The following is a 26,505-nucleotide window of genomic DNA, read 5'->3' on the forward strand; positions in this document are numbered from 1 at the left end:
ATTATCAGGATGTCCTAAAAACTCGCTGAAAAGCCTTCAGCTGATCCAAAATGCTCAAATCAAATCAAATCAAATCACCTTTATTGTCACGTCACATGTGCAGGTACACTGGTACAGTACATGCGAGTGAAATTCTTGTGTGCAAGCTTCACAAGCAACAGAGTTGTGCAAAATACAATAACGTGCAAATGCTGCAGCAAGAGTACTGACCGGGACTAGAAAGAGAGAACATATTTCTCCTGTTTTGGCTTCCCTTCATTGGCTTCCTGTTAAATCCAGAATTGAATTCAAAATCCTGCTCCTCACATACAAGGTCTTAAATAATCAGGCCCCATCTTATCTTAATGACCTTGTAGTGCCATATCACCCTATTAGAGCACTTCGCTCTTGCACTGCAGGCTTACTTGTTGTTCCTAGAGTATTTAAAAGTAGAATGGGAGGCAGAGCCTTCAGTTTTCAGGCCCCTCTTCTGTGGAACCAGCTTCCAGTTTGGATTCAGGAGACAGACACTATCTCTACTTTCAAGATTAGGCTTAAAACTTTCCTTTTTGCTAAAGCATATAGTTAGGGCTGGACCAGGTGACCCTGAATCCTCCCTTAGTTATGCTGCAATAGACGTAGGCTGCCGGGGATTCCCATGATGCATTGAGTTTTTCCCTTCCAGTCACCTTTCTCACTCACTATGTGCTAATAGACCTCTCTGCATTGAATCATATCTGTAATTAATCTCTGTCTCTCTTCCACAGCATGTCTTTCATCCTGTTTTCCTTCTTTCACCCCAACCGGTCGCAGCAGATGGCCCTGCCCCTCCCTGAGCCTGGTTCTGCCGGAGGTTTCTTCCTGTTACAGTTTTTTTCAATCGCTAACAAGCGCCTACTCATACTTCAGATACTTTTTCTAAACTCTTAACACAGACTCACACCTACAAAACACAATTGGCCAAATGGATAATTTTCTTCTCAAAAATACATTTTGTTAAATATATACTAACTCTTCATTTCAAAATAGAACACATCTTTCTCTGCACACACTAACTGTACAAAAACACTATAAATCTGACTCAAAATTAAATTAGTCTGTCAAAGAATAACACTTGTTTTCACTTCACAAGGTACATGCAGTCAATCAAAGTACACCAGGTTTCAAAATACTGGCTATTATTGACATTACAAAAACTGCATAGACTTTTATGTTTCAGTTTTACAGGTATTTGCATGCGAAACATGCAATCCACCATTTTGACACCAGAAATGTCTTGGTTGGTAACTGTATGTCCACATGTACAGTAATGTTCACATTCAAAAGCATTCCAGTAAAAAGCAAACAAGTTTTTGTTTCTTTACTGTTTACTACAGGAGGTACAGTAGAAACACGGTATGATAGGACAGAGAAAGTTTTACAGTATTGCTTACAGTGAACAAAATATCCATGAAACACACAAGAGCATTCTGAACAAAAAAACAACAGCAAAAAGCCAAGATAAAAAGGGGGGGAGGGGGAGGGGGACTAAAAAAAAGCAAAAAATTTGCATCTAATCTCTGCGATCTTCAGGGTTAGGCCACATGTTTTCATCAACATCACATCTGATGTTATCCAAGTCGATGCACCTGGGATAAAACCACCTGGTATGTCGGATCCACCCTTGGCAATCGTCAACTGTGATGTCCCTGGAGCCAGCATCCATGGCTTCAAGGAGGGACATCTGGTCATGTGGCTGATGGTCATAAACCTTCCACCTCCATGCAGAAAAGAACTCCTCTATGGGGTTGAGGAAAGGTGAATAGGGTGGAAGGAAGAGACTTACCAGTCTTGGGTGGACTTCAAACCATGTTGTTATTGCTTGCAAGTGATGGAAAGCCACATTGTCCCAGGTAATTACAAAGGTCCTCATGTTTTCACCCTCCTGACCCTGCTCTGGAACCAGGCGCTGGTGGAGATCATTGAGAAAGGCAAGCAAGCGCTCTGTATTATAGGGTCCAACCTGACATCTGTGAAGGAGTAATCCTGCATTTGCAATTGCTGCACACATGGTAATGTTTGCCCTCTCTGTCCTGGCACATCAACTGTGGCCCTTTTCCAATTACATTTCGTCCACGTCGACGCCTTTTGGCCAGATTGAATCCTGCCTCATCGATGTATATGAATTCATGAGGGGCCTGGTTGGCCTCCAATTCCATAACTCTCTGAAACAAAGTTTATGTAAGTCATGTTATTACTGTATACCATACTGTACTGTAACCTAGTATTGTGTAGGTTACCTACTTGCAAAGTGCAAAGCTTATAGAACTGGACATTGGATTGAATATACACTATACCTGGACATATTGTCGTCAGAGCTCCTTGACCCTCTCACTGTTCCTCTCAAAGGGAACAGTGTAGAGCTGCTTCATCCGCACTCTGTGTTTGGACAATGTCCGCGTAATGGTTGTGAGGCTGATTCTATCGATATTGTCAAATATCTCATGGTCCGCCACAATTCTAGTTTGAATTTCACGCAGTTTTATTGCATTATTTGCAGCAACCATTTCTACAATGGCAAGCTCCTGATCATTACTGAGGAGCTTTCCTCTTCCCCAGAGGGTGGAAGACGTTGCATTCTTTAGAAAGACAAAAATTCAACATATGCATTACTGTATGACCATATTGACATGTCAAGTGAGAATAGAAACAATCCATGTAAAATGCAATACTTACCTGTTGGTTTGTTGAAAGATGCGTATAATGGAGGCAACCGTTGACCGCCTCAAATTGGGCTGCACTCTTTCACCAGCCTCTCTTAGTGAAAGACCATGGTTGATTACATGGTCAATGATAGTGGCATGAATTTCATCACTGACTACTGTTCTTGCAGCCCTTGGAATGCCACCACCACGCATTCTTACACCTCTACCTTGCCCTCTCCTTGGGCCTGCTCTTCTCCCTGGGCCCCTTGCTCTTACTCTTCCTCGACCAGACATTACAGTGTTTGTCTTTTTTTTGTTTCCAAAAACATCACTCCTCAAGGTCTTGCCTTATAGACCCCACTGAGTCTAAGCCAGAATGGAATAAGCTGTGGTTGGCCCAATTTACCCAACATAAATCAGCTGTGTGTCAATTATTCAATTGTTTGTTTATTATCAGCTGAGATATATTTTTGATATTGATATTGTTTTTGTACTGATATCATTGCAGAAGCAGAGGTTTTTATACTGTATCTAAGGTTTGGAATATTGTTTTTGCTATTGTGGGATGGTGTGTGTTAACATTCGTAAATACTACAAAAACAGTCCATAATTTTGTTGGGAGGTATAACTTGTCTGTTAAGAAAATGTAAGCATTGTGGAAATGTGTTCACTGACTGCATATTGGGTGAACACGACATGAAATGTGTGAATGGTATGGCCACAACAGACCGATGCTGTGTTAATTGTGTTTAGAGTTTTGCAAATGTGACAACTGTTTGGACAAACGCTTGTTAGCGACTGAAAAAAACTGTAAAAGGAAGTTTTTCCTTCCCACTGTCGCCAAAGTGCTTGCTCATAGGGGGTCATATGATTGTTGGGTTTTTCTCTGTATTTATTATTGTGCTATCTACTGTACAATATAAAGCGCCTTGAGGCGACTTTTGTTGTGATTTGGCGCTATATAAATAAAACTGAATTGAATTGAATTGAATATATACAAATATATGCTGTCTAGTATCTAGCTAGCTAGCTGGCTATCTAGATATCTATCTATATTGCTTTTGCTGCAGTTCTTTTTTGTTACAGTTTTTGCCCGTTGCTTGAACACATTTTGCAAAACTTCGCTCATTGTGCCAAAATTCTAAACACAAGTAAATATGACACAACACTGGGAAATATACCATTCACATCTGTGCCAAATTGAAACTCTACTCTCAAAACCTAAACTCTGCTATCAAAACCTAACATTCCTTTGTCAAAATGTAACTCTGTTGACAAAATGACACATACTTGCATCATATGCAAACACTTTCAGATCAGGGGGAACACACTAGTCTACTTTATATAAAACACTGCAGTCTTTGATTTTCATTGTTATTCAGAAGGCATATTTGCAGGAGACACATTTTCAAACAACCAAAAAAGCAAATAGGCCTACTCAGTATTGTACATTGCAATATTGTACATTGCAGTACTATGAAGTCAGATAAAGCAAAACAAAAAACAAAAAAAACAAACCATAATACAGTAATAGAAAAAAACACTATACTGTAAACACAAAAAATCATGACAATTGTGCATACGTGGGCACATGGATCCCGCCGTCTGTTGGGGTCTGGCCACAGGACCTCATCGACATCGCAAGCAATGTCTTCTCCCGCTAGGCACCGGGGAAAATATCCCCTTGCATGTCGAAACCATCCATGGATTGCTGTCACCTGAATGTCGCCGCAGGCCTGTTCCATTGCCTGCAGAAGAGACATGTGGGCATGTGGTTGGCGGTCATATACACGCCATCTCCAAGCCGAAAAAAATTCCTCTATAGGGTTTAAAAATGGTGAGTAAGGGGGCAAGTATACCACTTCAAGTTGATTGTGGTTGGAGAACCAGGCCTGGACCAGAGCAGCCCAATGGAAACTGACATTATCCCATATCACCACAAACCTGGGCTGATCTGGCCTGTTCTGTACAACTATATTATGGAGAGCATCTAGAAATGTGAGTATATGTTGGCTATTGTATGGACCTAGTTTTGCATGATGATGCAGAAGCCCTCGAAGGCTTATGGCGGCACACAATGTGATATTTCCCCCGCGCTGCCCTGGGACGTGCACAATTGCCCTTTGGCCAATTACATTACGACCCCGTCGTCTTGTTTTGCACAGGTCGAATCCAGCTTCATCAATGAAAATGAATTCATGAGGCTGTGCAGCTCCATCCATGGCCAAGATTCTCTGTAAAAAAAAAGAGAGAACATATTACTGTACTACAGTGCTACACATACAGAACCCTCACCCCATCACACAGGTACCTGTGTAGCTCTCAGGATGGATCCATGTGGTACTGATATGGTACATATTCAGCTGCTACTGGATTTCACCAATACTGTATTGTAAATGTGGTTGATGAACCATGTGGCCATGGTTGATGACATGGTCCACCAAAGTTGCTCTTATATCATCAGAAATATGGGTCCGTGCATGGCCTCTTCGACCTCCTCCTCCTCCTCCTCCTCCTCCTCCTCCTCCTCTTCCTCTTGCTCTCCCTCCATCCATGCTTGCAAAGTTCTTGAAATGGCTAAACTGAGGGCTTTTTGTAGTTGGCTAATTGGTGTTCAGTTTTGCAAGTAAGTGCCTTCAGGTGTGTATTTGAGTGGTTGCAATTACCCGATGTGTTTTGTATTTTGGATACATGTGTTTTCCAAATGGCACCCTGAAATTTCATTTTTGAACGAAGTGTCTTCTGTATGAAATAGAGTGTAGTATGCAGGACCATGTGTGTTGCATAAAGGAGTAAGTGTGTTGCACAATTGCAACTAGAGTGCAAAGCAGCGCTTTTGTTTAAGGTATGGGTGCATGTGTTTGAGGTATGGTAACAAAAGCTTCAAGTCGTGTTACTTTAGTCTAAGCATGGGTTTATAGTGTTCAAACAACGGGCAAAAACTGTAAAAAAAAAAAAAAGAAAAAGCACTACTTTTGTCTTAGGTTCGTAAACATAGAGGAATCCAAACTTCAATTACTGGTGTTTATTCACAAACATCAAAACAAACACAAGTGTTTATTTCCAAGTCAAAACAAAATAGTAAATTCACTGAGGAAAACAAAAAAATCAGTCTACATCGTGTCGTCTCTCTGGGTCCGGCCACAAAATACAATGTCCTCTAGTCCAAGGCACCAGAGAAAATTTCTTCTGGAATGGCCTGACATGATGCCTGGTCAGTATCCCCACATGCCTCCTCCATTGCCTGTAAAAGGGATATGCGTTGATGGGAACGACGGTCATAGACCTTCCAGCGCCAGGCAGAGAAGAACTCAAGGATTCAAGAATGGAGAGTATGGGGGGAGGTTGAGTACAGTGAAGAGTGGGTGATCTGTAAACCAGTTGCAGACCAAAGCAGCCTTATGGAAACTAACATTGTCCCATATGATGACGTATCTGGTCTGCTCTGGTCTCTGAACATTAGTGAGCATGTCATGTAAGGTGTCCAGGAATGTAATAATGTGTGCAGTGTTATATGGGCCCAGGGTTGCATGATGGGGAACAACACCATTTTGACTTATAGCTGCACACATAGTTATGTTACCACCATGTTGTCCTGGGACATTGATTATGGCACGGTGTCCAATAATGTTCCTGCCACATCTCCTTGTCTTAGTGAGGTGAAAACCAGCCTCATCCACAAAAAACTGCTCATGACAAGTGTTGGTCAAGTTACTTGAAAAAAGTAATCCCGTTACTTTACTGATTACTTATTTTCAAAAGTAATTAATTACTTAGTTACTTTTTAAAAACACGATTTGCAACCTTAGGTAATAAAGCGATAGATCTTTCAGCCCAATTCTACTTTTTCTGCATAATTCATCATACAAAATGTAATCAAATGGAAAAGTCTCTTTTTAAAACTTTATGCATCAAGCAAAAACTTAATTATATGCAACATTCTCTGACTGGAAGAAATTTGTTTAACATTTAAACCTATTTTCTGCACATTCCAGCACATAAAATAAAATATTTTTTTGTGTTTACACTCACTCTTTCAAATAAATGCAAGTAAAACACAGCAGAAACTAAATAAAATCAAAGACTAGCGGTCCTGCTGCTCTATTTTCACCTGTAAAGCAGGAGTGGGTTAGGCGGAGGTTTACCCTGGTGCAGGTGTGCCGGTCAGTGGAAGAATCCGCGAATTTCTCTGTGAATTTCACATTACGTCGTAGCGCACTCGCTGCTTGCTTGGAAGTTTAGGGGTTTAAAAAGAAGTTTTCTTCCCACGCAGTGAACAGCGGACACTAATGTTTTTGTCACTTTTTATGGAATCAAACTCAAAATAAGGTCAGTACTTCCACGCTTTAAACGCTGCACGCTCATACTCTCTCCCGCACTCCATATATTATCCATTGTTGATCTGCAGACAGCTGTTGTCACGAACGTCGCACTCGCTTACGTCACTGTCATGAGACATTCTCACAAAAAATCACGGTTTTAGGAACGCAGTAACGCAGCGTTCCTACGTGAAAGTAACGCTAATCTAATTACCGTTTTTGCAATAGTAATCCCTTACATTACTCGTTACTTGAAAAAAGTAATCAGATTACAGTAACGTGTTAACAGTGCCCTAAACCAAGTTACAAAAGCACAAATGGCACAAGGGGTGACACCCCTAGTGAGAGGGCTGCCAGCAGATTATATCTGGTCTTAAAAAATAAAAAAGGTCAATGATGAGATGAACTGAAACAGGTCATCTACTGATCGGAAGGTTGGTGGTTCGATTCTCTGGCTTCCCCTAGTCTGTGTGCCAAATATCCTTGGGCAAGATACTAACCCCAAATTCGAAAGCACTAAGAAAATGTGCTGGTGCGAATAGGTGAATGCACAATTTGTGCAATGCGCTTTGAGTGCTCAGAAGAGTAGAAAAGCGCTATATAAGAACCAGTCCATTTACAGGACTCAGTGCCACTGAATCTTTGATTTTATTTATTTTTTGCTGTGTTTTACTTGCATCTATTTGAAAGAGTGAGTGTAAACACAAAAACCGATTTTATTTAATATGCTGGAATATGCAAAAAATAGGTTTAAATGTTAAACAAATTTCTTCCAGTCAGAGAATGTTGCATATGATTTAATTTCTGCTTGATGCATAAAGTTAAAGTTAAAGAATAGTATTGGGCAGAAAGGTCTATTGCTTTATTAAGTATTCAGGTTGTGTATCATGTTTTTAAAGAGTACCTAAATAATAAATTAACTAATTACTTTTGAAAATAAGTAATCAGTAAAGTAAAGGGATTACTTTCTTGGAGAAGTAATCAGTAATTAGGAACTGAATACGATTTTCAAGTAACTTGACCAACACTGATTATGACAGATATGTCTATCCCAACTATGGAAGATTATCCCAAAACAGCCTTTTAAACAACCACATGTCTTTGGAAGCATAAATTACTGAGTTTATGAGGTGCAAAAATTATTTTGAAGTGTAGGTGTCGTGACGTGAGCTAAGCTGGCAGCTACTGTGTTAGCAGCAACACCTTACATTTTAAAGAGCAAAACAAACCAATACAAGTCCCAAATTCAGACACACATTTGAATAAAAGCAAAAGCTCAGAGAAGATAAATACCAATGTGAGCAGCTGTCAGGAGAACTCAGAGACCAACAGTTTTACAATGTCAGATGTGATCTTTGACCCTCTTTTTCATTTTGCATTTTAAGAGTCAGGAGCTTCACCTGATGAACATCTACAGGAGAAACAGATGTGAGAGTTGGGAAATGTTGATCAACATTTACAAACAGCTTCTCACACTGCAAACTCTGAGAACCACAGGCTTCTTTTTTGCACTGGATGACTTAGTGTTAAAATGTGACATAGTGGTCATTTTTTCTTTTTTATCAATTTTATCGCACTGACATTAATTGCTTACTCCATTTTAACACTTAAAATGTCTTTCTTTCTCCGTTGCTTTCCTTTTCCTGTAAAAGTGATAATAAATAATTCGTAGATGTATGATGTTACAATTAGATTTATTATTGAGAACAGTTTAATACATTTCACAGGTCCCACATTTCTTCTACATGTTAATCACATCAATAGAAAAAATATCAGACAGTAAAATAAACATCATGTTTTCTATGTTCACTTTATTTCTGTTTGAACAACTTCGTTCTGGTGTTTCATATGTCAATTTAAGGAACATATATACTGTCCTCCATATCCTGCTTTCTCACAAATACTTCTGTGAGGCTTTGAGCAAACTGCATCAAACCAACACTTCAGATCTTTAGCTCCGCCTTTTTCCCCCATCCTCACACAGTCCTCTCCATCAGGATGTTCACTTTTCCAATTGTCTGGCTCACCTTTGCTCCAAAACTCCAAACTAAGTGATGAAAAACAAAAAGAAGTAAAAACTGTAATGTTGATTCTGGAAATGACAAAAAAATGTTTTCACAACAATCAAACCTTTCATTCAGTGGTGATCCGTCCACCCACACCCATCTGCCCTCTACTGCTGAGTCTGTCAGTCCGATCCAGAACTTGTCCTGAACTTCAGTCATTACATCTCTCAGTCTTCTCTCCAGGAAAGTCTGATCAGGAAAATATGATGAAAATCACCTTGTTAGACTTTTCTGTGCTGAGAAGGTGAAACATAAAGATGTGATAAAACATATGAGAACATGAACCTGCAGCAGTGTTTCATACCTGCTCCTCTCTGCTGTCTATCTTAACCAGGTCTCCTCTTTTAGCTCTACACTCATCTCTGCTCTCGTTCCAGGATGATTTATTGTTGGAGAAGTAATAGCACTTTCCTCCATGTAGCTCCCAGCCTTCTTCACATATATAACAAGGACCATCTTTGAAGAGATTACAGCAACGACTTCAGTCAGGTGGAAGAATCACTGTTCATGTTTGTGTGAATTTAGCTTGAAGTTTGTGTCTCAGAGACAAAATCCATAACTTACTTATTACTTTAGGTCCTGGACAGGTCGGCTGCACCGTGCTGCATGATTTTATCTTAGCGAGAGACTCTGTTAGAATAAAGAATAAAACAGTCATCAGTCATTCATCATGTGTTTTTATCTAAAGCTTGAATTAAAAAACAAATAATCATTTACATGGAATAAAAAAGACCGACTCAGCTGTGTGTCATGAGTTTGATTTAGACTGAAGGTTAGAAACAATCAGCTGTATATGCTTACCTGTCAGATTACTTTCACACTTCATTTTGTGATGTTTCAGGTTTTCGAGCTCTTTGTTCGTTCTAATTTTGTCAGACGCTGATTAAAAAAGAACAAACAAACCAGTCAGTCAGTGAGGTTTGTTTACACTGAAAGGATTTTTGTAGCTTTGTGTTTTCAGTGTTTCTTTAGTTCTCATGTTTTCAACTGCTGATTTGAAAATGAGAGAAACAAACAGACAGATTTTTCAGAAAACAAGAGAAACACTGAAAAGTTGCACGCATCTTTAATTTGTTGCAACATGATTAAAACAGAGCTAATGTGGGCAATCTGCAGTGTTTTACACCTTCACTGTAAATGTTTTATTCATTTGATCTACAGAAAATCAGATCATTGATTTTCTTTAAGTTAAGTAAGACGAAGGAAACCACACAAACTCACAGAGACAACAAATAACGATGAGAGCAGCTGCCAGCAGGATACAGAGAACCACCAGTGCCACTCTCTCTGTGGTGACCTTTGACCCTCTCTTTGATTTTGCATGCTGAAAGTCAGGAGCTTCACCTGATGAACATTTAGAGGAGACACAATGTGAGAGTTCAGAAAAGTGTGTATTTATCTGTTACAACAGTTTTAAACAGTTTCTCATGTTACAATACTTTAGTACTATTACAGCACACTGAACTGTAGCTGAGTGTCAATACAAGAACATTAAAGTTGATTAAGATGCTTTGCACAGGAAACATTTGAGTTAAAACATGTTAACATGTCACACATCCTTTTGGTCAGTTCCTGTTTTTGTTTTAGCTCTTCACAGCTTCATTTTGCAGAACTTTTAAACACTCTTTCTTCATCAATTACTTTTGACTCTTACATTTCTGATTTATTAAAATATTTTGAAAATATTGATTAAATAATGAATGTGGGCTCAACATATTTTTAAGTCGTATACATATAATGTTGTTCTATTCCAGCACAAATATCATAACTTTAATTCAAAATCTGATGATGATCACTCAGATCTGACTGAAGCTCCGTCACTTTCCTGTTGTTTTACCACCACATTAATGTTCTTACCTTCTATGAAGCTCTGCGGACGACTCATCATGCTGAAACTTCAAGATCCTGACTTCAGACTTAATCCAACAGTCTCTGAATCACAAAACACAACAAAGGGTTGAAATTCTGTTTCCTTTGTTATTTATCGTAGATTCAATTCTTTACACATTTAACAGAAAACAGATGTAGCTAAGCTTTGATGCTCACTCTAATTGCTTCCTTACTCCTTCTAATTTCTGTTTTACAGCTTAAAAAAAGCAACTTCCTGTTGACTAAGTCTGGCTCCTCCTGTCAGAATAACGGCTTTTATTACATCTGAAGCAAGGTTTCTTTATTTATTGTTGAAATGTCTGTCCCTGTGGTAAATTGTACTGATCTCTTGCATACAATGTAACAACAGTTTTATGAGTTGCATCACATTTGCAGGCAGTTAAAAGGAACATAAAAATAAAATGTTTTAAAGCAGAACAAAATGAGGAACTGCCCATGAGATGAGGTGAAATTTTAGAGTGTTGTTAAAATAGTTGTTTCACAAATGTGGCACAACCTAAAGTTTTCTCAACAATCAAGCCTTTTACACAACCCTGAACCATCCACCCACAAATATCTGCCCTCTACTGCTGAGTCTGTCAGTCTGATCCACAACTTTTCATCTTCATTCATGATGTTTCTCATTCTTCTCTCCAGAAATGTCTGAACAGAAACAGTTGAGGAAATGACCTCAGGAGACATGTCTATGTAGGTTCTCAGTCACACAGGTCGTGGTGGAAGCGACTGGAGTTTTTTTAAGTTTGGGAATCTTTTTAAACTCCAGTCTCTTTCTTCCTGAGCTCCTTGTTGGATTTTTCTGAGCAGAGATAATGAAACATAACGATGTGATTTAATATATAAGAACACAAACACTCAAATTGGTTCATTTTTAGCTCTACATTAATTTCTGCTTCATTAGCAGTTATTAAAACTCTCGTTAAAGGAACTTAACTGAAAATAGCAAAACTCTTTCAAATTACTTAAAAATACTCTATTTAATTTATTAATGGCTTAATTAGTTGTATTTTCTAATAAATGTGGTGCTGTATCAGAAATTCCCAAACTTATATTAAAATGTTGATCAAAAACACTAAAGAAATGTGAATACTGTAAAAACAACCATTTAGGGGGTCAGTCATGGCAAGTTTACAGATTTTTATTTACAGCTTTATTTTTCAGACCTTTGAGACCAATTTTTTTTTTATGTTTCTTTGACTCTGATTTGTTCAAATACTGATTAATAAATTGGATAAACAGAAACGGTATGCTGATCAGCTGGAACTTAAAATAACTAAATAATAAGACTTTTTTGTCTGACACCTCTGCTCTGTGGTCGAGGTCTAGAATTACAGATGTGTTTAGCAGATTAGACTGTGATAATTATAGACTTATTACATTTTAATTTCTCAAAGATCAGTAGCTACAGCTGTAAGTAATACTTTTAATGGTATGCAAACATGGGGGGGGTTGCCACTATTTGAATGATAAAAAAATGAATTATATTATTAATTTCTAAATAAATAAAAGAAAATTAAAGTAATTATAAAGTAAATAAGTATAATAAATGTATAATAAACTAAAAAAGAAAACGTGGAAATGGATTTACTAAAACATATTTTATTCAATTAATTTTATTTATTAATAAATCTTGAAATACTTCCTAGTCATCCATATCAGGGTACAGTATCTACAGGTCTGAATGTCTGGGATACAAATTGTCAAGGACCTCGGTCTGAGTGACCCAGGGTCGATGAGCAGTTTAGAACAGAATAGAATAGAATAGAATAGAATTCAACTTTATTGTCAGTGCACATGTCACAGGTACAGGGCAACGAAATGCAGTTTGCATACATCCAGATGGACTTGTTTATATATTTACTGGTTTGTGGCTTGTGACCCTGTTTTTCAGGTTTGTGTGTATAGGTGTTTGTGTGTGGGTGGGTGTGTGTTCCGGAGGTTCGGTTTACAGGCACCATCAGGCTTGGTGGGTGTGTCCCGTTGGGAGGCTGGCCACACCTGAGGAGGATGATCACACACACCTGCAGCTGATCAGGATTGTCGAGGGAGGTACATAGCAGTGTGGCTGAGCTCTCCTCGATGCTGGATTGTTGTGTCAGTGTTTTCAGCAGAGGGCAGTGAGCACAAGTATCACAGGAATGGAGACACAGAAGGGGAATCAGGGCACACAGGGATTCTTTGTTGTGTAATTATTTACTACACTGTGTCAGTAAATAACGTTGTTGGTTTAGGGCACTGTGCATATTTACTTTTAGTTGTCTGGTAACCCAAAAATGGTTGTAAATCTGTTTTAACAAAACTGTGGTCATTTTTTTTTTTACTTTATCGAATACTTTGACAAAAACATTACTTAAATATTAGTATCATTATTATTATTATTATTATTATTATTATTATTGTTATTATTATTATTTAATATGATAAAGTATTATTACTAATCCTAAAAAAAAAACTTATGTAAAGTTCCTTTGCCTTTTAAATTTGTTGGAGAGAACCAACTCATAACTTTTTACCATCACAAAAGGTGCCAAGCGCTGCACTAAAGTGTTTGAGTGTTGCTCAAATGTTTATAGCCTGTCACAGGCTTTATAGCTCAGCTATACAGTTGGAGATGTTTTTTCTGCTACTTTTTATTTCCTGATATATGGGATACCTTACTAATATTGAACTACTCGTGGGAAACATGCATTCAGACTGAGCTAGTAAGAAGTAAAGAACAAAAACAAAAACAAAAACCATACCACTATCAACCAGAAGGGACTGTTTTTTCCTTTAGTTATTTTTGCGTTGCAAATTATGTTGTATGAAAGCATTTATATGGCCTCAATTTGTGATGATAAATATTTTGTACTTGTAAGTTTTGTAACCTTGTAAACAAAAATATCTGAAAATTTTATGTTTGTGCATCCATAGATGAGATAATGTATGTGTGTAAAAAAGATTTGTGTTTGTAAACAATTATACAAGTCACAAATGTTTTTTTTATTAAGGTGTCTTTACACATACAAAGCAAAAAACTTCGTGTAAAATTCTGCGCTTAAGTTCCCTCGCTTGTGTGTGAGGTTTAACTTGCAAGTATGAATTTTGGCCATTATTTTCTTCCGTTCAGCTGATTGGTCACGTCATAAATTTAACAATCCACTCAGAGAACAGATGTGTTTGGATGTCGGAGTGGCGCTTTACTGAGCTTCAGGTCATATATATTAGGGGTGAAAATTTAACCACTGATTGCAGTTAATTAATTTGAAAAAGAATAACGTGTTAGAAAAAATTTAATCGCACTTTGCATTGCAAGCAAAAGACAACTTTTGTCGATACACAATTTTCTGGTATACCGATTGCACTGATGCACATAGCTACAAAAATGGAAGAATCAGAAGCGCGTTGCTAGGACTGATCGGAGCCAAATTTCGTTTCAAATTACTACCCGACGGACGCCTTGATAAAAGCGTGGTTTTGTGCAAACTGTGCAAAAAGGAGTTTGCAAACCACCGAAGCACTTCAACCTTACGGTACCATCTAAATGCAAAATATGTTGCAGCAAGCACAGAAACTGTGGGAGCTGTTAGTGCTAGCAGTTCAAGTACCAACAAAAGGTGTCAGCAGCCCAAACTTGATTAAATGACTGGCTTCAGGACCAGTTTGTACATAGTATAATTCACCATCAGTGAGACAGACTGCCCGCTGCAGTGGTGGTCCAGTCGAGCAGGGACCCACCCACAGCTATCTGTCCTGGCCCCATACATGCCAACACTCCCGATTTCTCCGGGAGAATCCCGAATTTCAGTGCCCATCCCGAAAATCTCCCGGAGCCACCGTTCTCCCCAATTTCTCCCGATTTTCCACCCGGACAACAAAATTGAAAAACCATATCCCAGATTGGCCCAGCCAATTCCAGTTTCCAACAGTGGCTACTATTACTGCAGCTACTTAGTTTTAATATTACTCTCATTACTTTTTCTGAGTCGCAAAATAAACTTTTAACATATTTTCAGGCGAGAACGTAGCTGTGTAAACTTCAAATATCTGAGCCGACGAGAACAGCAAACTTCCGGCACATCGTTTTCAAACCCCCGCGGTCTTTCACTACTCAGGTTAAACATGATATATAAGTTACTTAAATAACTTAAACATGTTATTGTTTGGCCTTTTTCAGTGTTTTATTTGTTCGTGAGTAAATCGGTTTGGGTGAGATTGAAGTTATTAGATTAGATTAAATAAAACTTTATTAATTAGATAGCAAGGAGCAGACGGCAGAGTTTCACTCCACCGAGAGAGCTCGTGACATAATTCTGAAGGCTAGATCGTCACAGTCACTCGCTTTCGGCCTTCGGGGGACCCGCCCCACTTAGACCGCGAAGGCCGGGCCCTCAGGTGGACGCAGCCTCTGAATTTGGACAACCCCGGCCTGTTTCCGGCAGGACAATAATAACGCTGGCATTTAACTTATTTTATCCGATAAATAAACACTGTAAGATTCAAGATTTTTGTATATGTATACCACTCCCATCCCCCAACCCCCAACAGCCCTTTTGAATGTCTCCCTAATTCCGAGGTCTCAAGGTTGGCAAGTATGCCTGGCCCACAGGTATTTGATTAGTCGTCTAAGGAGCTTGGAAAGAAAACCATCTGCACTTCTTTAAGTTGCTTGAAGACGTTTCACCTCTCATCCGAGAAGCTTCTTCAGTTCTAGGGTCAAATGGTGGAGAGTCCCAGATTTAAGCCCTTTGTGAGTATTCCCCCCAAGAGGGACAATGGACCACCTGATCCTCTACCTAATCACATGAGCCAAGGTGTGAAAATGGGTGTAGGTCACAATCAGCCAGGGTTTTGGGTGAGCTCATTGTGAAACCTAGCATCATTGTACTCATACATTCAAATACTGATTGAGAAATGAGAGACATCAAAGTTTTACGAATTACAACAGATTAAAAAAAATAATTACACACCAGATCTGAAAAGTAACACACAAGCTGAAGCTGAAAAGAAAATAATCACACTGATTCCTACACTTTATAGATCACAAATCATAATTTTCTTTTTTTTTTTTTAAATTACTTTTTTAACTTTAGAAGTCAAAAGTTTTAAAGATATTTTTGTGTAAACAGAACTTTTTTATGTTACTGTAAAACTTTTGCTCTTAAGTTAATTAGGAAAGAATTAAATCGTATCATGTGTTGATTGATAAAACACCGGCCTGAATGTGTTTGTCTTTACACACAGATGATATTTTATTTAAATTTACACTTTAATTAAAAACTCTTCTCAGACAGAATAAAACAGACATGGAAATACTGCCCCCCTTTGGTCAGGCTGTAATTGTCTGATTGTGTGTGGTACTGCTGCATTGGTATTTTGATTTAAAAAGAAATGTTTCAGGTGTAATCTCTTTCTTAACAACACTTGTTTATTTCTAACATTCTGAAACATCTCAAAGCATGAGCTGAATAATCCTCCTCTCCAGTGTCCGTTTGTGTGGAAACATGAGAAAAAATGTAAACAATCAACACTGAAATTTAATTCAATTTATTTATACTGCATACATTTATACAGCAAATAGTAGCCTCAAGGTGCTTTATATTATATGTTAGACCCTACAAGAATACATACAGAGAAAAACCCAACAATCATATGACCCCCTATGAGCAAGCACTTTGGCGACAGTGGGAAGGAAAAACTCCCTTTTAACAGGAAGAAACCTCCAGCAGAACCAGGCTCAGGGAGGGGCGGACATCTGCGACGACTGGTTGGGGTGAGAGAAGAAGGACAGGACAAAATATGTTGTGTTGTTGTAGAAGACGTTTTTTATAAGAAAAATACGCATAAATCATTTCACTCCTCCTTCACTCCTCCCCGCCTGGTCCCCACCTCGATTTCCATGCAGGCTTGTCATAACTAACCTGCTGCTTATCATCTATGATTACTCTGTCACTACTTACAGCCACGGCGAAGTGTTGTTCTTCGCTTACATAGAACCACCTACTGTATGGTGCCGTAAAGTCACACTGCAATAAAAAGGAACTGAGATTTAAGGAGATTCAGTTAAAAGGTCCATTAGAACTATGCACACAGTTCCCCTGTTCTCACTCAAACATCATTATATAGGTTACTAAGTTCTTTTACACATTGTGAAATAGGTAACATCTGTTGCATACTTGCTTTGCAGCAACAAATTACACACGCACTTCACTAAAACAAGAAAGAAGAAACTCATTTGTACTCATTTGTATGTATTTCTTATGAAGACAAGAAATGTGGTCATGTTACATCAACGCTCAGTTGATGTGTTTGTAAACATAAAATAGCTTTGTTACTAGGTTACTGGGTTTTTTCTACATACTTTCCACAACCGCGAATGCCCGGTCATCTCTGTGAACCAGCCTCGACTTAAAAGTGGCCAAGAGCAAGAGATCACTTGATCTTAGAGCTCTAGGGGGCATATAAGTCAGACAGATATTCTCACCGTTCAGCAGTTTGTAAGTCATCAACAAAATTTTGTATTTAATTCTAAAGCGGATTGGAAGCCACTGAAGTGAGGTGAGCATTGGGGAGATATGCTCGTGTCTCTTCGAACGTGTCAGGAGACGTGCGGCAGCATTCTGGACCAGCTGGAGCCATGCTAGACAAGACTGGCTAACACCTAGATAGAGAGAATTACAGTAGTCCAGTTGAGACAAGATAAAAGCGTGAATTGTCTGTTCTAGGTTTTTAAAAGATAAAAAGGATTTCACCTTAGATAAGAGCTTCAATTTAAAAAAGCACCGCTGTACAAGAGAGTTAATCTGTTTCTCAAAGGCAAAATTACTCTCCAGTATAACCCCCCAATTTTTTGCATGCGGTTTAACAAAAGGTGCTAAACTGTGCAGGTCAAGATCTGGGGTACTAGAATTGCAGCTTGGTCCAAAGGTGATCACCTCAGTTTTTTCCTCATTAAAATTAAGAAAATTTGAGGCCATCCAGGTCTTAACTTCACGGAGACACTGAAATAAGGATTCCAGCGAAGCGGAGCTGCTACTCTTTAGCCGGAGACATATCTGAGTGTCGTCAGCATAAGAATGAAAACAGATGTTATATTTCCTGAAAATTAAGCCTAGCGGCAACATATAGATGAACACCAGAATTGGGCCTAATACGGATCCCTGTGGAACACCGCAATTAAAGGGAGTCGAAGAAGAGATAAAATCGCCGAGGCTCACAGAAAAAGTCCTATCGGAGATGTATGACCTGAACCAGTCCAATGCAGTGCCTTTGATACCACAGTGCTCCAGTCGGGTGATCAAGATGCTGTGATTGACAGTATCAAAGACAGCGGTCAAGTCACAGAGCAAAGCACAGCTGGGTCACCTGAGTCAGTGGCTAATAAAAAAAATTGTTAAGAACTTTTAAGAGTGCAGTTTCGGTACTGTGAAAGGCTTTAAAGCCCGACTGAATCCTCTCTAGAATATTATGACTATTTAGAAAGGATTGCAACTGAACAAATGCAATCTTTCCTAAGACTTTTGACAGGAAGGGGAGCTTAGAAATAGGTCTAAAATTTGCAAGGACAGAGGAGTCAAGGTTAGGTTTCTTGAGTGCACGACAGCATGTTTAAAACAGGCTACAATAAGCTACACTGAACCGTAGCTGAGTGTCAATACAAGAACATTAAAGATGATTAAGATGCTTTGCACAGGAAACACTTGAGTTAAAACATGTTAATATGTCACATATCTTTTTGGTCAGTTCCTGTTTTTGTTTTTGCTAATCACATCTTCATTTTGCATAACTTTTAAAAACTATTTCTTCATCAATTACTTTTGACCCTTTATATTTCTGATTTATGCAATAAATAAAGAAAATAATTGATATGATTAAATAATGAATGTGGGCTCTACATATTTTTAAGTCGTATACATATAATGTTGTTCTATTCCAGCAGAATCATCTTAACTTTAATTCAAAGTCTGATGATGATCACTCAGATCTGACTGAAGCTCCGTCACCTTCCTGTTGTTTTACCACCACATTAATGTTCTTACCTTCTATGAAGCTCTGCGGACGGCTCATCATGCTGAAACTTCAAGATCCTGACTTCAGACTTAATCCAACAGTCTCTGAATCACAAAACACAACAAAATGTTGAAATTACTTTTTTCCTTTTTTATTTATTCTAGATTCACTTCTTTATGCATTTAACAGAAAACAGATGTAATCGACAATGATGCTCAGTCTAATTGCTTCCTTACTCATTGTAACTTCTGTTTTACAGCTTAACAAAAAATAATAACAACTTCCTGTTTACCTGTTCCTAAAGAGGAGGGAGGAGCTTTCATCCTCAGTCCGGTTCCTCCTGTCAGAATAACTGCTTTCATTATAACTGAAGGAAGGGTTTTTTTTTATTGTTATTGATGAAATGTCTGTCCCTGTGGTACATTGTGCTGATCTCTTGCATACAAATGCAACAACAATTTTTTGAGTTTCATCAGATTGCCAAGTTGTTAAAAGGAAGATATAAACAAAAAGTAAAGCAGAACAAAATGAGGAACTGCCCATGAGATGAGGTGATATTTTAGGGTGTTGTTAAAATAGTTGTTTCACAAATGTGGCACAACCTAAAGTTTTCTCAACAATCAAGCCTTTTTACACAATGGTGAACCATCCACCCACAAATATCTGCCCTCTACTGCTGAGTCTGTCAGTCTGATCCAGAACTTGTCATCTTCATTCATGATGTTTCTCAGTTTTCTCTCCAGAAACAGTTGAGGAAATGACCTCAGGAGACATGTCTGTGTAGGTTCTCAGTCACACAGGTCGTGGTAGAATCGGGCTTAGTTTAGGAAATTTAAGTTAAATTTAGGACATTTTTTAAACTCCAGTCTTTTTCTTCCCGAGCTCCTTGTTGGACTTTTCTGTGCTGAGATGATGAAACATAACAATGTGATTTAATGCATAAGAACATGAACCCCCATGTTGGTTCATGTTCGGCTCAACATTTAGCTCTACATTAATCTCTGCTTTATTAGCAGTTCAGTAAGATTCTTGTTACAGGAACTTAATAAAAGAAAAATAGCACACTCTTCCAAATTACGTAAAAATGCTCTATTTCATTTATTAATGACTTAATAAGTTGTATTTTCTAATAGATTTGGTGCTGTAACAGAAATTCCCCAACTTATATTAAAATGTTGATCAAAAACACTAAAGAAATGTGAATACTGTACAAGTTTACAGATTTTTTATTTACAGCTTTATTTTTGAGACCTTGTTTTAATGTTTCTTTGTCTCTCGTGTGTGCAAATGCTGATTAATAACTTGAATAAACAAAGATTTTGTTAATTACAACATAATAAAACAAAAAGATCGTAGAACAGCATCGGAAAAAAGTGATACGATGATCAGCTGGAACTTAAAATAAATAAATAATGAGACATTTTTTGTCCCTTCTGCTCTGTGGTCGAGATGTGTACAGATGTGTTTAGCAGATTAGACAGTGTGGGTTTTTTGCCACTATTTGAATTATCAAATAATTTATTAGTAATAATTAATTTACTAATGTATAAATCAATAAAAGGCAATCAAAGTAATTTCAAAAAAGAATAATAAATGTATAATAAACTAAAGTGATTTGGAAATGAATTTACTAAACCATATTTTATTCATTTATCTTTATTCATTATTAAATCTTAAAATGCATTATTTTAATGTGCATGATCTCCCAGTCATCTGTATAAAAGTACAGTATCTACAGGTCTGATTGTCTGGGAAACTATGGGCAGAACTTTGTGCCAGACCTGGAAGTGCCCCCTTGTGGTGCAACTTAGGATCGCACTCTACTTAAAATTAAAATTACACTTGAAATCTTAAAATTAAGATCCTTCTTTAACAATTGATTAATATGTAATAATAATATGTAATGATATCTAATGATTTATAATTTGTCGCTGCAAAAAAAGCGGGTTAACACATGAAGTCGTCAGGATTTTACAACAACAGCAAATGTTCTGTTGCTCGTTTAATTTCTTGTAAATCAGACACACATTTGAAATAAAAAACACGCAGAGAAGATAAATAACAATGCAGGAGAGCACAGACAGCAGTGCCACACTGTCAGAGGTTTTTCAGGAGCCACAGATGTGAGAGTTAAGAAATGTGTATCATTTACAACAGTTACAAACAGCTTCTCACACTGGAAACTCTGAGAAACACAGCCTTCTTTTCCTGTACTGGATGACTCGATGTTAAATGTGGCATTCCTATTTTTAATAACACTGACGTGAATTACTTATTCCATTGTAACACTTCACGTCTTTCTTTCTTCGTTCCTTTCCTTTTCCTGTAAAAGTGATAATAAATAATTCATAGGTTCTTCTGTAGTTATATGATGTACTCATTGATTCAGTATCCAAAATACTTTTTAACTTTCTAGATGGCTTTAAGTTTACAAAACAGGATAATTTATTATTAAAAGTTTAATGAATTTCACAGGTGCTCCCACATTTCTTGTTCGTGTAAATCACTTCAAAACTGAAAAGTGTCAGATACAAAATATTACTCATGTTTATTTTACTGTGTTCATTTTGTTTCTGTTTGTGAAATTATTTTAAAAAATGCATCACTTCATTCTGGAGTTTCATATGTGAATTTCAGTCACATACTTTCTTAAACTTTCCGTTTACTCCTGCTTTCTCACAAATACTTCTGTGAGGCTTTGAGCAAAATGCATCAAACCAACAATTCAGATCAACAGCTCCACCTTTTTCTCCCATCCTCGCACAGTCCTCTCCATCAGGATGTTCACCATTTGTCCCATTCCAATTGTCTGGCTCGTTGCGACTCCAAAACTTCAAACTAAGAGATGAATAACAAAAATAATTAGTTTAGTAAAAACTGATAACTTTAATTCTGGAAATGAAAAAAATATTGTTTCACAACAATCAAACCTTTCATTCAGTGGTGATCCGTCCACCCACACCCATGTCTTCTCTACTGCTGAGTCTGTCAGTCCGATCCAGAACTTGTCCTCAGCTTCAGTCATTACATCTGTCAGTTTTCTCTCCAGGAAAGTCTGATCAGGAAAAGAAGATGAAAATCACCTTGTTAGAGTTTTCTGTGCTGGGAAGGTGAAACATAAAGATGTAATAAAACATGTGAGAACATGAACCTGCAGCAGTGTTTCATACCTGCTCCTCTCTGCTCTCTATCTTAACCAGGTCTCCTCCTTTAGCTCTACACTCATCTCTGCTCTTGTTCCAGGATGATTCATTGTTGGAGAAGTAATAGCACTTTTCTCCATGTAGCTCCCAGCCTCCTTCACATTTATAACAAGGATCATCTTTGAAGAGATTACAGCAACGACTTCAGTCAGGTGGAAGAATCACTGTTCATGTTTGTGTGAACTTAGCTTGAGGTTTGTGTCTCAGAGACAAAATCCATAATTTACCTATTACTTTAGGTCCTGGACAGGTCGGCTGCACCGTGCTGCATGATTTTATTTTAGAGAGAGTCTCTGTTACAGTAAAGAATTAAAAAAATCAACTTTCATCAGTCATTCATCAGGAATGTCTGACCAAATATCACAGAATACCAGGTGTATATGCTTACCTGTGAGATTACTTTCACACTTCGTTTGTTTAAGTTTCAGATTTTCAAGCTCTTGGTTAGTTCTACTTTTATCAAATGCTGATAAAAAAAAAAAATCAAAAGCAAATAAACAAATTAGTCAGTAACTTTTTTGTTTACGCTGAAAAGATTTTTTACATCTGTTTAAAAGTAAAATACAGTATTTTGAGAAAAACATTCATCGGAAGCATTATTCTTCTTAGCATTACTGAAAATAACTGATGTTAGTTAAGTCTTATTAAATTCTAATATTAACTCACTGGTAAAACACAGAGCAACGAGAGCAGCTGCCAGGAGAACACTGAGAACCACCAGGACCACTCTCTCTGAGGTGACCTTTGACCCTTTGATCACCGCAGCTTGTTGAGGATCCTCTGAATAGTGAGGAAAGGAAACACGTTAGAGATGTGAGATGTGATGTAAATGTGTTTCAGATTTTTATTGAGCTAGATTTTAGATGTTAATGTTCTCGCTGTTTTGGTACAAAGAACACGATTCACTGGCTCATTCTTCGAGCACACAATCACAGATTTAAAACACACAAACCTCAAAGGCAAACAAGTGACTTATGCTATTCTCGTTTTCCCATTTTATTTTGTTTTTATAAAAGTCTGTTTGTGCATTTTTTTAATCTGCAAGGCAGATAATAACATATTTGACTGCACCCTGTATTCATTGCACATTCCTGTCTTTAATAAAACTGGACAGGATGAAGTTGCAAAAAACAGAGCTGGTGATGGTCGATGAGTTTAAACACCTGGGATTAACCTTCCAAAGCAACAGACAGTGCATCAGAGAGGTGAAGAAGAGAGTGCAGGCAGGTGGAGTAGCTGGAGACGAGTGCAGGAGGCAATTTGTGACACACAAATATAATAGCAAGATGATGTATAATTTGGAGATGATGGTACTGACAAAAAAGGATAACCCAAAGTTTTATCACCAAAAAAGATCTAACCAAACAGTGGATGAAGACAAAAATTACAAGTCAAAAATATACTAGTAAACTAGTTCAAACAAAAATGATATGACACAAGTCAAAGCCCTAATCTCCTGGATGAAACTGTGCATCCACCAACTGTCTTATGTGGACTAAAAATAAAGAGATAAGCACTGGAAAAATAACAAACAATGTTAACAACTAACAACTTAACTAAAAAAATTAAGTAGACAGTGAAGAGGAACTGAAGGACAAAGAAAAACGGGTAACATGGAGCTACAAGTTTCGTTTAGGTAAATGAGCAGAGTGTCTGGTCAGAGTCGGTCTTTTGGGGACTAAAATTGACCATTTTTATGCAAATGATCTTTTAGCAGAGAACTGCTCCTCGAGACAACCTCAAGCTCAGCACCGTAGTTCCTCTTCTGCAATAAGGCAGATCAGTGGTTTTTGAGAAATATAAAGAAACTGCATCGACATTAACACATGTGCACACACACAGAGAAACTCGTTTATTTAAATGAACCACTCCTACAAAACCACTTCCTCATTTTTTAATTAACCTTTACTTCTCTTTATAATTTTACCAGTAAAAACAAAAAAAAGAAACGTGTCTCATTTACAGGTTTCCCCAATTTTTATTTTTTTTTCAATGGTGGAAACTTGTAAATGAGACACTTCAAAAATGAGTGGGTCTGATGTTCTGAAATTAAATTTACATTATTTTTAAAATAAAGTGTGGTGACAACTCCACTACAATTTTGTTTTTGTTCATTAATAATTTTATTTCAGCTACTTTTTTATACTGACAGCCTCTGATGCTGCTGTAATGTCTATAACTTATATCTCATATTCATCATTGTCAACTTTTTGTCTTAAATTAAGGTGTAAAAAAATACAAATTGTGTACCAGTACTACTGTAAAAGTTGAGCGTGTTTATTTGTTGCACACATTTTGTCCTTCTTTTTAAAATTTACATAAAGCTACAATTTTGGAAAAAATGTTCTGCATTTCTTTTTAATTACTGCTGTTTGCCTACCAGACAGCTGTGCTGTGGATGGCTGAGTCTTTGAGATCTTGATTTCAGAGTAAGTCGAGTCAGTCGATGGGGTAACGGCCTCTGCAATGAAAGATGAAACCGGATTGTTGCCCAGTTAACACTGACAGTGGCTGCCGATAAAATGAGCGGCTGTAAAACAAATCACTGTATTCACATTTCACAAATGTAATATAAACAGCTTTTCAGAGATTTTTTTAGGAATCTTTTCACATGTAGTAAGATGACTAGATAAGTCTCACCACTGGCTCCCTTTTTTCTTCTTGTAAACTTCACATCGGAGTATACTACTTCAGCTTCAGGCATTTTGCTGTGTGTGTGTGTGTGGCTGCTGTGTGTGTGTGTGTGGCTGCTTAGCAGTTCTAAAAGAGAAGTTTCACAACATACAGACAAAAAAAAAAACTTCCTCACAAAAACCCACCCAAACCTATTTTTTTTAACTTGTGGTAATTTACTTCCTGTTTTTGGGGGATAAAATGAAGTAATCTTCCATTTCAGCTCAGTGATGAATGTGCCATAAAATATCCAGTTTCACAGGAAGGTCACACACACACAGAGACATGACAGCCTGTCTGTCATGTGCAGAAACAGGTGTGCCAAGATTGTAAAATCATTCTCAAAAAGAACTGAGACTGTAATTGCTGCCAAAGATGCTTTAACAAATTATTGAGCAAAGGCTGAGAATACTTGTAAAATGTTTTGTTTTTTATTTTTTGTTTTTTTTTTTCAAGAATTTTAAGCAAAAGTTTGATTTATGGCATAAGTTACAGCCTAGATCTGATGCAGAAGTATAATTCACGTGTTAGCCCTGTTGCCTCACAGCAAGGTCCTGGGTTCAAATCTGGGGTCTTTGTGTACAGTTTGCATGTTCTCCACATAACAATACAGGTTCTCTCTGGATACTTGAAGCCATGGATGGGGTTAGCTTAACTGATAACTCACTCTACACTCACTGACTACACTGAATGTTTATTTGGCATTTTTAATTATACAGCACCAAATCACAAAAACTGTTGTTCAAATGTACTTTATACAGTGAGGTAAAGACGCTGCAGTAACACAAAGAAACTATCTTTGTGTCTGTCTTTTTTTTTTCTTTTGGTGCCATTTCAAAATAAAAGTTTAATACTGGACTCCTTCCTAAAGCAGTTTATACATTTGTTATTATATATTTTGTATATTATGCTGTTTACAGGCTACAGAAGCATATAATTGTTTTAAGTTCACAACTAAACCAAAAACTTTTTATATGAGATATGAAGCAGCTGGAAAAGTACAAACCCATACTGTGGTTTATTTTAAATAACGTTGTGTTGTTGTTGACGGGTGAATTGTTCACAGTAATGCTGAAAACAGTTCTCGATGTTTACATGTGAATATTTGCTTTTTACTGTATTTATTCTTGTAAAATTGTGGTGAAAATAAATCATTTAGTGTCATATTCCTTAATTAAAGATCAATAAAAACATTTACCAGGTAAGACAGTGACCTTTTATATAACTGTAAACTGTATCATTCAGAATAGTACTCCATTTCCAGTTGTAAATTAAAAACAATAGCCAGCATTCAGTATCTGAGAAAGCCTGCAACCGGAGCTGCAGCAGTGATACATAAATACTAGAGTGTGGAGAAAACTCAGAAGTCTGAGAAGACCACTTGCATATCAGTGGGTTTCCTTAGAATTATATTGTGCAAAACTGGAATTTCTTCAGCATTTTATTGGCATGTAACGCTCCAGTGTCGCAGTTACATAAGAATTTCTGTTGCAGCTGTGTAGAGCGCTGAAACCCAGATGTCTGTGTCAGTGTGACCTTCGTCGTTGTGTCCTGCGGTTCACTGTGCAGTCCTCTCTGATCAGGCACATGGACGTGTCTGATAGCACAGACACGTGCTGTCAGAATAGATCCATGTGTTTGCTCTCTGATTTGTTTAGTGTTGTCATTTGTGTTGAGTGCTTTGTTTTCCCAAAAGCACTCTGTT

At 37.6% G+C, this 26,505-nt stretch overlaps 2 protein-coding genes across 6 annotated transcripts in view; both read right to left on the bottom strand.

Annotated features, from left to right (window-relative positions):
• LOC116312167 (CD209 antigen-like protein E) overlaps positions 1-19,055 on the bottom strand; it is a 29,064-nt gene extending 10,009 nt beyond the window's left edge. Inside the window, exons 1-8 of one of the 5 annotated variants that reach the window (XM_039606167.1) lie at positions 11,095-11,112; positions 10,906-10,980; positions 10,270-10,392; positions 9,850-9,927; positions 9,613-9,678; positions 9,353-9,504; positions 9,113-9,237; positions 8,777-9,029 (exon numbers count right to left, since the gene is read on the bottom strand). In XM_039606167.1, coding sequence (XP_039462101.1) covers positions 8,834-9,029; positions 9,113-9,237; positions 9,353-9,504; positions 9,613-9,678; positions 9,850-9,927; positions 10,270-10,392; positions 10,906-10,936 — 771 coding nt within the window. In that variant the 5' untranslated portion in view covers positions 10,937-10,980; positions 11,095-11,112 and the 3' untranslated portion in view covers positions 8,777-8,833. Of the gene's footprint in view, positions 1-8,776; positions 9,030-9,112; positions 9,238-9,352; positions 9,505-9,612; positions 9,679-9,849; positions 9,928-10,269; positions 10,393-10,905; positions 11,129-18,953 lie in introns of those variants that run through there. The other 4 variants (XM_039606168.1, XM_039606166.1, XM_039606169.1 and 1 more) reach the window with 4 other exon arrangements.
• A 1,459-nt stretch (positions 19,056-20,514) lies between these two features.
• LOC116331944 (CD209 antigen-like protein E) lies at positions 20,515-24,861 on the bottom strand. The gene is made up of 8 exons (XM_039606150.1): positions 24,768-24,861; positions 24,508-24,588; positions 22,794-22,907; positions 22,516-22,593; positions 22,355-22,420; positions 22,095-22,246; positions 21,855-21,979; positions 20,515-21,762 (listed from the first exon to the last, which is right to left on the bottom strand). The coding sequence occupies exons 1-8, from the start codon at positions 24,829-24,831 to the stop codon at positions 21,558-21,560; spliced, it is 885 nt and encodes a 294-aa protein (XP_039462084.1). The 5' UTR covers positions 24,832-24,861; the 3' UTR covers positions 20,515-21,557.
• Between the last annotated feature and the right edge of the window lie 1,644 nt (positions 24,862-26,505).

This window comes from Oreochromis aureus, linkage group 22 (assembly GCF_013358895.1).
Source record: "Oreochromis aureus strain Israel breed Guangdong linkage group 22, ZZ_aureus, whole genome shotgun sequence".
Lineage (NCBI taxonomy): Eukaryota > Metazoa > Chordata > Actinopteri > Cichliformes > Cichlidae > Oreochromis > Oreochromis aureus.

Bases quoted from the DNA above. Each gene is read 5' to 3' on its own strand.
- LOC116331944 (XM_039606150.1), bottom strand. From the start codon at position 24,831: ATGCCTGAAGCTGAAGTAGTATACTCCGATGTGAAGTTTACAAGAAGA. The intron at 22,908-24,507 runs GTAGGCAAACAG...CTCACTATTCAG, and splicing joins ATCCACAGCACAGCTGTCTG to AGGATCCTCAACAAGCTGCG. The intron at 22,247-22,354 runs GTAAATTATGGA...ATCTCTTCAAAG, and splicing joins TCCAGGACCTAAAGTAATAG to ATGATCCTTGTTATAAATGT.